This window comes from Cherax quadricarinatus, chromosome 77, assembly GCF_038502225.1.
Source record: "Cherax quadricarinatus isolate ZL_2023a chromosome 77, ASM3850222v1, whole genome shotgun sequence".
Classification (NCBI taxonomy): Eukaryota; Metazoa; Arthropoda; class Malacostraca; order Decapoda; family Parastacidae; genus Cherax; species Cherax quadricarinatus.
Window position 1 is genome coordinate 8,399,896 of NC_091368.1, and position 12,059 is coordinate 8,411,954.

At 36.6% G+C, this 12,059-nt stretch overlaps 1 protein-coding gene across 1 annotated transcript in view; it reads right to left on the minus strand.

The window, feature by feature from the left end:
• Window positions 1-525: 525 nt before the first annotated feature.
• Window positions 526-12,059, minus strand: part of NC2alpha (negative cofactor 2 alpha) — a 32,379-nt gene continuing 20,845 nt past the window's right edge. The window contains exons 5-8 of the mRNA XM_053796010.2: window positions 10,664-10,799; window positions 9,449-9,545; window positions 6,980-7,113; window positions 526-5,620 (exon numbers count right to left, since the gene is read on the minus strand). Coding sequence (XP_053651985.2) covers window positions 5,200-5,620; window positions 6,980-7,113; window positions 9,449-9,545; window positions 10,664-10,799 — 788 coding nt within the window. The 3' untranslated portion in view covers window positions 526-5,199. The remainder of the gene's footprint in view (window positions 5,621-6,979; window positions 7,114-9,448; window positions 9,546-10,663; window positions 10,800-12,059) is intronic.

Here is a 12,059-nt window from a genome sequence, read left to right on the forward strand (position 1 = left end):
TCAAAACCACCCTGACCCAAAGCTATCCAAGAATTTACTCCCATACCCACGACACCAATCAAACCCAGCCCCTCCCACTCATATATTTGTCCAATCTCTTTTTAAAGCTACCCAAGGTCCTAGCCTCGATCACCCTACTCGGAAGATTGTTCCATGCATCCACAACTCTGTTCAAAAACCAGTACTTACCTATGTCCTTTCTAAATCTAGATTTATCCAACTTAAATCCCTTATTTCTGGTTCTTATCTGGTTCGGCACCCTCAGTACTTTATTAATATCACCTCTGTTTATGCCCATCATCCACTTGTACACTTTGATGATATCTCCCCCTCATTCTACGTCTATCCGGTGAGTGGAGATTCAAGGCTCTAAGTCTATCTTCATACAGGAGATTCCTTATACAGTAAATCATTTTAGTCATTCTTCTCTGTATGTTCTCTAATGAGTCTATATCCATCCTCTAGTAAGGAGACCAAAATTGAGTGGCATAATCCATATGAAGCCTCACTAGTGATGTATAGAGCTGTAAAATAACTTTTGTACTTCTGTTACTTATACTTCTTGAAATAAATCTTAGTAGTATGTTTGCCTTATTGCACACACTTAGGCACTGCTGTCTTGGCTTTAGATTTCTTGTGCCATCACTCTCTCTCTCTACAGTAGTCATTTCAGAAGGGAACACAAAGGGAACACACTGTGATCTTATATTGACCCACCAAACCACAACACTCCTATGTTCAAAGATGATATAGTAAACCTTTGTTATAAAGTACTGATAAGGGGAATGTTCGAGTGTCCATTGAATTAGAATTTAAAAAAAAACAGCAAGGGAAAAAAACAACTTAGGCACTCCACTGTATACTATATAATATTGTATAGGTCTCCCCTGCTTTATGTGAAGTCATTTTATGTAAATTTGCTATTATGCAATGTCTTATTTCTATCATTATTTATTTTTATTATATTCATAGAGGAGTGCTAAACCCGCAGGAGTCATATAGAGCCTGGGGGAGAGGAAAGCATTCAGACTTAATTCAAGGAATTGGAGCAGAAGTACAACTGTTTAGAACAAGAGCCCCTAACCAGCAGCCCATTATAATCAGCAACTCAGTACTGTATATGACACTCACTTTCAAAATACTATCATTATTAACCATTACTGTTGGGATCCAAAAATTAAAAGTGCTGACACAACCGAGATTTAAAAAACAAATGAAATGGGAGAGAATCTTTTTCTGAAGGTACCAATACCAAAAATATGAAATTTGATGGAAAACTTACAGAATTACACAGCCGCAAAGTTGGCAGTCTGGTTAAAATTTTTGCCTATTTAGAGTCCAAACTCTTAGGTATTTCACTAGTATGCCTTCCATTTTACAAACTGAGCACAAGAAACTGCTCATTCAACTATCAGAACTATGCTATGAAGTGCACAGAAGTCAGTAATTTGGTCCATTTTACACAAAATTCAGTAAATTCCAATTTGAAACAGAATCCAAAATAAACACTATATGCCACTAAAGTAACCTAGCCTCTGTTCATTAATCACATCCTCAGGCCTCCATTTTGAATCCATTATAACACAAAAAAATCAAAGGTTTACGCTATTTCTCGGATTAATGATTGATCGTGATTTAGGGCATCCCAATAAATGTGGAGACCAAGTAAAAACTCATAAAACAGACCTAGAGAAATGTGTTGGGGGGCCTTATCCATCCTCAAGAAAAATTATCAAAAATAAAATATTTCTGCTTCTTTGAGTCCTATTTTAAGATATTTCTAGGCTTAAAACCAACAAAAATGATCTCTATTTCAGTGGTGCATCTTCCATTATATCAGCTGATATTGAGAGACAGCCAATAAAATAATAAAAACCATCCTAAACAGCACATCAAATGCACCATTTTAAACCAAATAAAAGGTCAAGAGGTTTGCTTTTCCCATCACTTAATGTATAGGGGCAGGATTTCTTTTGTATATTGAGCACACTCACAGCACAGACCCATTCTCTCATGTCCAGGATAAAATTTACCATTCACAGCATGACTGAGGGCACTGTGCTAAAAACATAGACCTACACAAGTGACACTGGCATCACTAACACAGATCTAAGAGGTAGTGAGAGGGTTAAGATTTTTTTTAAACTTTTTTAAAGGTAAGGAGTAAGATATCTGAAATTTGAAAGTGCACCAATAATTATCATTAGTAGTGTTTTTAAAAGGAATTGCTAAACCTGTAGGAAGCATACAGAACCTATGGAATGAGAAATATTTAGATTTTATCCAAGGAAGGAAAGGAGAGGTTAAATTTCCTTAATGAAGAGTCTTTAACCATCAAGGAAAAGTAGGGTAAAAAAAAAATGTTGCAAGATGCATCAACATTAATCTGCAAATTCTATTCCTCAAGTGATTTCCAGTTTGCAAGTGGCATGAATGTAATTACCTACTAATATTAGCACTTCCAGAGAGTAAGCTCCAGCTCTTGAGCCCACCTCAACTTTTGATTCACTTTCAAGAATATGAACGACTCTCAAAATCATAACAACATGGTTGCAAAGAAATCATGAAATGGGTTGGGCTTGACCCCATGGCAAGTGAGTCCTAAAATTCAAAGGTCATTGTGAGAGGTTAACACAATGGCCTGTGAATTTTAGGACTCATTTGCCATAGCTTCACACCCAACCCTTTCCATGATAAGAATTTGCACACTTACTTTGTTTTTAAAACACCAGCGTTGTGTCAGCATCTACTTTCTTTTTCAATCTCATTTTGCTGCTTTACTATAAATGTTCTTCTTTGAGTCTTGATGTGAAAAGGAATATAAGAAATTTGTCGATGTAAAGAGTACATCATAAATAAATGAACCTAGAAACAAATCATTTTATAAGTTAACCTCATGAAATTAAACTAAAATTAAATCAATTTAAGAAATACATTTATGATTACTACACTCACCAGTATCACTTACCCTGAAATAAAAAAAAAAAAAATGTAAATAACTGAAGCAAAATTTATATTCTGACTTTCAGAGACTTAGCCATGACATTTTCTTCCTAGAAACTGAACAGAATATTTTTTCAAAGATTAAAGATTTTTTCAAACTCAGCCATGATGCAGAGAATATTAAAAAAAAAAAAAGAGCAAAAGACAGCATACTCCCAAATATAAGCGATTAGTGTAAGAGTTTACATTAATAGCTTTTATTACTGTTCTATTCAAGAGTAGGGATCATACAGCACCTGAGGAATGGGAGGTAATCTAGTTTATTAAATGGATTGGCGGAGTAGCTTCAGTTCCTTGTCAGCATCAAGACACTACCCTTTCAAAGGTATGAATTTTGAATACAGTAAAGCAGGGGTCCTCAACCTGTGGCCCTTCTAGGAAACAGATGTGGCCCTCACGTGAAATTACAAATTCACTTGTATGTAGGTGCCATACTACACTGTGTCAACAAAACCATGAGGCCCTCATCACACATTTGACCATTATATGTGGCCCACTTGAAGAGGAAGGTTGAGGACCACTGTTGTAGAATATGTGGATAATGTGGGAAAGACATGGCTTGAGAACCATGCGGTTTATTTGCTCCATCAAGGCAGCTTGTAAAACAATATCCAAGGTTTGCTTAGTTCTGGATAGTGTGAGGCAATTTGTATTGGCTGAGCAAATAAGCCACATGTGGCTTGCAAGTCATGGCTTAGCTACATCTGGTATGACACGTAGGTCAAGTCTTGAAGCAAGCTATGTCTGTCTGGCAGTTACAGACTGGCATCTTACAGAATTATCATTATCATTTATTTTGCTTGGGGATTGTCAACAATGGCAGAAGGTAAACACAACAAATTCCCATAAAAACTTACATACCCACCTACACTCCTCAAGGAGGGCTCCTTGATGCTGGTGAGGGGCTTTTGATCTAGGGAATTAGATCTGTGTTCCAGTTCCCTGAATACCTTCCACATCCCCCCCACAGGCACTGTACAATCCTACAGGTTTAGCACTTCCCCTCAATTATAATAATAATAATAATATCCACACACCTTTCTCAAATATTAAAGGTTACTCTTAAGTAGGATTTATAACTATGACAATGAAAATGATTAATAATAATAATTAAAAATTAAAAAAAAAAAATACTTTTTGGGAATATGAACACATCACAAAAGCATATCAGTATTTCTTTACCTTATTTTTTAATGCAGTAATATATCACATTACTTAATATTCTGGTGTTTAGCCTAAATGAGAAGTTAAATCACTGTATTTTTTGCAAGGTCTCTTTAAATAATCCATAAACATGACATGTACCCTTAGCAAATTAATGGACACAAGATTTAAATATCAAAAAGCATAGAAATGCATTTCATAGCAAGTACTTGTTGTAGACTGAGAGGGCAGTCAAAAAACCATGGCTGGAACAGTTAACAAAAAAAAAAAAAAAAAAAAAAAAAAAAAAAAAAAAAAAATTGTAGAGGAAATGTGTTAGAAGGTGCCATCTAAAGTTTCCTGTATACAGGGGTTAGTTGTGAGTTGTAGATGGAGAGGTGTGGTCGGTGATTTGGCAGGTTGTACGATGACTAAGAAAACTATAACAGAAATAAAGGAGTACTGGAGAAGAGCAATTGTTTTCAAAGACAAGGAAAAACAAAATTAAGACGAAGAATTTAACATGTAGAAAAAGTGCTTACTGTACAAACGTAAAAATAAAAGTTAATAATACAAAATATACAAGAAAAAAGTACTAAATTAACATGCAACTGTTAAGACAGCAATGTAAAGATTTCAGGCAATGTTAAATATAGCATCCTCCTAAGTTATCAGTAATTATTTGGAGGTATAGTATGTGTACAAACGTTACCTCAGAGTCATGTAAAGAATCAATCCATTCAAATACAATATTATTTGTAGTGTAACAAGGTAAAAAGAATTTCTACAGATACTGAAACATCTCGTACAAATCTACTAAGTACGCGTTCTCGTTAGTGTGAACCTACTCATATCTAATGCAATTCTGATATAGTCTGGCAGTAATTTATCAGGATCAATACACAAACTAGTAAAATTAAGAGGTATTTTAGTTTTGTTCTGAAAATATTAGTTTCACACTTATTGAAAAAAATTAAAAAGGAAAGAACGGACAGAAGGAAGACAAATTTCAAATTTTGACAAAAAAAAAGAAAAAAGAAAAAAGAAAAATCCCTATGAATCATAGTCTTCGTCAACCTGGTTATTGGATGACGTTCGAGATTGAGCAGATAGCGTATGTGAATTGGAGACAGGCAATCGATTCTGCAGAGCATGAACAGAGGTTATCACTGGAACGGGAACCCCAAAAAAAGGTCGTGCTTCTGAAGTGAGAGGCGTGCGGCCCAGGGCACTCGGCACTGGGGTGGCAGATGGCACTCCTCCCAAAGGCAGTCTAGAACAGGTAGATAATCCAGGGATGGTAATCTGAATCCCTGGGATGGGGCTAGAACTGGCTACACTGGAAGGGAGGACTGGTGTGGGGGATGATACAGGATGAGGAGAAGTCTCTCTACCTTTAACAGGTGTTCCGCCCCGGCTGAACCCTGTACCCAGAGAGATTTGCAACCCGGCAATTTGTGAGCCCTCACTAAACCTGAAAGAAAACAAACAAAATTTAGAAATAGAGTACAGTCTCTTCTCACTTAGCGATGTACTCGTTTACCAACGACTCGGACTTACAACAGGCTCTCTGACTGGTATGCATACCTAAATAATGTATATTAGAGCTGATTTCCTCTATTCTGTTTATTACAATATACAGTACACTACTGTATAAACATTTTAAAAATATACAAGAAATGTTATAAATGGTGCAAAGGTGACATTAAAAACAATACTGAAGATAGTTGACACCAACCCACTACCATTATAGTATGCTCATTACTTAGTGATAAATTTGTTTATTGACGTGGTCTTATGAATGGAACTCTGTCGTTAAATGAGGAGAGGCTGTAATTCTGCCCAGAAAAACTGCTGCGAACCTGACACTTTCTGGGGGTTCAGAAACATCGGTGTATACTACAGTGGCATGAGAATGAAAATGGTTAAGAAAGGGGAAAAATGAATCTACAGTAGGTAATTGAGCTTTTGCATATGGAAGCACAGAAAAACAGATATGAATCATTGGAATTTCCCAAGGAGGAAAAGAAAGTTAAGAAATGCTGGATGGACATACAGAGGAGATAAATAGCCATCTCTGTGACCAGTTGTGTATGCTGTGCAAAAATATGCTTGTGATCAGATGAATATCATTATATCAGTGGTATACAATACCAACAAGCAGATGAAACAGCCTGGTGCATAGGCAAAACATCTTAGAAATGATGATACCAAATGTGACAAATGGTTTGAAAACCGACAAGTTGAAGATTGAGACACTTATGCAATGTATGGGAATCTTTATTGAGGAAATGTTTTGCCACACAGTGGCTTCATCAGTCCAATGCAAAGTAGAAATAGGTAAGGAGAGGAGGAGTTTGAGGTAATCAGTCCCTCAGCCTGGAATCAACATGTTCATTCCATCACAGCTGTGTAATTGATTCCAGGCTGAGGGATTGATTACCTCAAATTCCTCCTCTCCTTACCCATTTCTACTTTGTATTAGACTGATGAAGCCACTGTGTGGCAAAACATTTCCTTAATAAAGATTCCCATATATTGCATGTCTCAATCTTCAATAATACTAAAGTGTTATATATGCATTTTATTCATGCACAAATAACCCGCACATAGGAAAAAGAAACTTAAACTTACGATGACATTTCGGTCCGATTTGGACTGACATTTTGGTCTGACTTGGACCGACGTTTCAGTTCAAATTGGACCAGGTTATTTATATATTGGTCCAGTCACAGTATTGTACCATTTTGTTTTATTCATGAGAGATGAATGACAAATCCTAGTGGAAAGCCTTTATCGCCTCTACGACAACATTTACCAGCAGTTAACTTACCCTTGTTTTGTTGGCTGAGATGGAGGGGGTTTTGATAGTATCTGGGCAGGTGACGGTGACTTCCTATAATCTCTACTGCAGTTACCAGAATGTTCGGCTGCTGCTATGACTTCTTCATCAGTGTCTGTTTCTTGCTAAAAATAAAAATGAAAGTAAAACTGTTATGCATTTAATACAATTCAAAACCCCATGGAGACAAAAACAAAAGAACAGATTGAGAATGTATATTTTGCATATTCTGATTTTTAACTGACACCCTCTTTAACAGAGGCTGAGATATATTGCCTTCTTAATCTGTTGTTTTCTTTCTGTCTCCAAGAGAGTTTTGAATTACAATAAGTATCTATAACATTTCATTTTTTTTTTTAACACACCAGCTGTCTCCTGCCATGGTAGGGTGACTAAAAAACAAAACACACTCACCCTCATTCATTCCATCACAGTCTTGCAATTTATCAATTGAACTCATTAGTTTTGACTCAAAAACTTAAATAGAATACAGAATTTAATAAACTGTGTTTGCATGTGTGAAATGGCCTTTATCTTGGAAACATGCTATTTTAACCCTTTCACTGTTAAGACCCCTGCTCACAAAATTGCTGTGTCAAATAATTAAAAAAAAAAAAAATCTTATGAAATAATAATCTTTTCCTGATGGTAATGACACCAAAAGTATGAAATTTGATAGAAAACTTATGGAATTACGTTCTCGCGAAGTTAGCGGTCTCAGCAATATAAACGGATTGGCGATTTTTGCCCACTTTGAGCCCTATTTTCGGCCAATTCCATTGTTCCAGTCGATCAGTCTCATAGCTATTTCACTGGAACTCCATTTGTTCTATCAACTGAGTACAAGAAATTGCCCATTTACTGATTTCAACTGCCCAATAAAGTGGTCAGAAATTGGCAATTTGGCCAATTTCTCACAAATTTCAAAAGATGCCAATTTCAAAATAGGGTCCATAATAAACAATGCAGACATTCCTGGCATTAAAGTAACATTTTCTCTGTTCATTCCTCATCTCCAGGCCCCTCTTATATTACTCATGCTTTCCATTTTGAATTTTTATTCACACAAAAATGGAAGATTTACCGTCATGCAGACTACTGCATTATTGTAATAATTGTATAAAGAATGTCAACCCATTCATGACTGTGTATTAGAGTGGCCAGTTGGACACGTACTGGACAGTGATGTCATTTGTTTACTCTTGAACATCGGCAAAAATCAAACATTTCCGCTACTTTGAGTTCAATTTCAAGGTACTTTTCATTGTGAAACTACTCAAAATCATCTCTATCTTTGTAATAATATATCTTCCATATCACACGAGACCAAGAAAACAAGAATACAACCATAAATATCATACGAAAATACACCTCAAAGTCGGCATTTTAAACCAATAACACGATCGGAGTTTTTTTCTCATTATGCACTGCGTGCTGCAGGATATTTTTTATACTGTGCACACTGACCACACAGACCCATTCTCTTACATGTAGGCCTACCAGCTTTCTCCCACCAGATTTGAAGGCGCTAGAATTTTGGTGTAGTATTACCGGACCGGCACTGGCTTGCAAGCCAGTGTCGAAACCAACAGTGAAAGGGGTTAAGAATCACAATATTTTTAAGCCAGCAACTTGTGCTGAACATTTAAATAATTAACAGTTCATAGCAACATTCACAATGTGCTGTAATATTCTGGTAGTTATACATGGGCCAAGTTTACATGGCAAACTCGTTGTCTTATTTTTCAAAACTCTGTGATGTTTAAAAATTTTTATATGGTACATTCATAGGTCATAATTTTGAATAATGACAAAATATACTTTGAATTCCCTAGCTTAATGGCCATTTCTGACTGGTGAAGTCTTCTCAGGCCAGGTAACAATCACTATCAATAAATGTGTGTACATGTATACACTTGCTCTTAGTTTGGCAGATCACACTGAGTATATTAGGGATGAATGGGGACAAGTATTATCTAAAAGATGTGCTCTTGGAGTGTGAGCATGGAAACCTGTTAGATGGACTCGAGTCCTGGAGGTGCCAGCACAATGGAGAGGTGGGGATGTTAATGTTAGAGGGTAATCCGACTGTGGTGTTGGTACACATCGGGAATGATTACCTTGTCTTCTACTGTCCAAGTTTCAACACTTTCCAATAACCTCTGTACCAAATTAATAAAGCCACTGGTTGGCAAAATAACTTCAAAATAGGGTCACCCTAATCGGTGGGAGACAGCCGGTATGTAAAAAAAAAAAAAAATGCATAAACAATTCAAGAAATTGTAATTTTATCCTTGATCATGCATCAATAGTTTTTTGATCCCCAATGCAAGTGTTAGAATGCAAGTAGTATCAGGAAATAAGACAAATGTGTCACAATTACAGCAGTGGTCATTAACACATTTGATGATAAATTAATAAAAATTCAAAGCATTTCAGCAGTACTATTACTGTACTCACTGAATCCTCATCTGTGTCAACATCGAGGGAGAGTCCATCATCAGAGTCAGGCTCTTCAGTGGGCACTGGTATAGGTATGATTTTTCTGGGACGACCCCTGCAATATCACAGAAATTCATTTGCCATTCAATCATGTCTTCTTTAGTGTGATGTAGTGAATGTGGAGTGGAAGTAAAATGGGTGTGGTGCTGGATTAAGTGTGGTAGTGGAGTAATTCCCTATATCCAGCTTTTATAGTCCCACCTCTTGACTTTCGACTAACATAAATGAACTTTGTCATGTCTATTATAAACAGTACACAAATAACCCACATATAGGAGAAAGAAACTTATGATGACATTACCATTAACTAGTTAATGGTCCAAGTTGGATGCAAATGTTGTTGGAAGTCTTTCTCCTATGTGCTGGTTACTGGTGCATTGTTCCAGTCATGGTATTGTGCCTTTTTGTTCTTTATTATATACAATTTTAGAGAGTTCACTTCCAATGTGTCACTGCTCAACTCATTCCGCTTATTCGCCACTCTTCATCTGAAGGAACACCTCTTAATATAACTGTGACTCATTTTTTTTTTTTGTGACTCATAGGGTGTATAATTCCAACCATGCTCTATAATTCTTACTGTATCCCTGGTAAAGTGCTTAGCCTCATCTACCAGTACTATTTTTTTTATCATGATCATGTCCCCTCTTCATTCCTCCAGCAAGACTGTGTTCTTGCATTATTTCTCTTTGCATCACTTACCTCAGTTCAGGTACCAATGTTGATGCTCTCCTTTGCATGCCCTAAAGATTAACTGGTGTGTTACTATATGTTGGTTCCACACCAGTACTCCATATTAAAAACTAGGTCATATGTATGAATGTAGTGGATTGAGAGATGTGGATGACAAAGTGTGGATAAAATGCTTTTTAAATTATAATAAAAAACTAGACAACACCTAATACAATTCTACGAGTTTTTATACACAAATAACCTGCACATAGGAGACAGAAGTTGATGATGACATTTCAGTCTGACTTGGACCATTTACTTGACCATGACTTGTAAATGGTCAATGTCAAAGCGAAATGTCATCATAACCTTATCTCTCCTATTTGTCGGTTATTTGCATATTGTTCCAACTAGGATATTGTTCCTTTTCTTGTTCACTATGAGTTTTTATTCTTGACAACAATAATATAGTGCTAGGCACGTGGTACATTATATACTAACCTGGGTCGTTTTACACCGGGTCCAGGAGTACTTGTGTTTGGTGAGGATCCTTGACCCCTACCAATTCCTCTCCCTCTACCTCTGCCTCTCCCTCTACCTCTACCTCTTGATGGTTTACCTTCCAACATGTTTTCACCTGCAATAAACATTAGATTGTGGTAAATTTAAAGAAATAAAAACAGAAAAAATTAATATGGTTCTACTTATGACCTTAATTTTTAAAGGGGTGGACCAGTAAGCCTGGGAGAAGCCTCAATCTGATGACCAAAAGCTCCAACTTTAGGTCATTATATGACTAAGACCCACCTCAGGGCACACTTGTCCTGTTTTCTGACCAATCTTACCTAACCTAACCTAAAAAAGTAATGTAAGAGTTGCAACAAAATTGTTCCTAAGGACAGGCAAAGAGCAAACTTTAGTTTACTTGTATAAGGGGAAGAGAGGATACGAAAGAGTATAATAATTACAAGGAAATAAGCCTGCTAAGTATACCAGGTAAAGTGCATGGTTAAGGGTAAGACAGAGAGCAGCACTGAGGAACAATAAAGATTTAGGTATGGACCAAGTGTATGCACTGAAGCATGTTACAGGAATAAAAGTTATATAAGGAACTGTTTGTTGTATTTATGGATTCAAAATGGCACATGATAGCATAAATAGGGAAGCAATGAGACAAATGTTGCAAATGCATGGCACAGGTAGTGTGTTAGTAAACTCAGTAGAGTTTTTATGTGGACATTGAGGCTCAGGTTAGGATATGTAGAAGAAAGGGAGATTATTTTCCAGTAAAAGTTGGATTTAGACAGAGCTGTGTGAAGTCACAAAGGTTATTTAGCATATTTTATAAATGGGGTTGTAAAAGAAATGTGTCCTAAGCCCTCTAGTACTACTATCTCCACATCTTTCCTCATCAGATTTGCTTGACTTACCTGGGACAATCAAGGTATCCTAGAAAAATAAAAAATAAAATTCTGCCATAATTTAGAAAAGTTGCATTCCGAAAGACTGTATCCAAGAAGTTACTCACCATAACTGTTGCCAAACTGAAAAAGGCACTCAGCTCACACACTAAGTGTGTGAGGTTCAATCCCCGGTACGGGTGGAAACACTGGGCATGTTTCCTTATACCTGCTCTCCCTGTTCACCTAGCACTAAATAAGTACCTAGGTGTTAGTTGACTGTTGTGATAGGGCAGGGCCTTGAAATGAGCAGAGGTATGGCAACAGTTCTTAGCCTGTAAACTAATTTGTGAAAAAAAAAAAAAAAGAACCTAACTGGTCATGGAGTGCACAATGTTGATGATTAAGACACATGCAGCAGTTGGGTATCTTTACTGTTAAAATGTTCCACCTACTCAATCGACTTCCTTAGTCAAATACAGAGGCAGCAAGTGTAG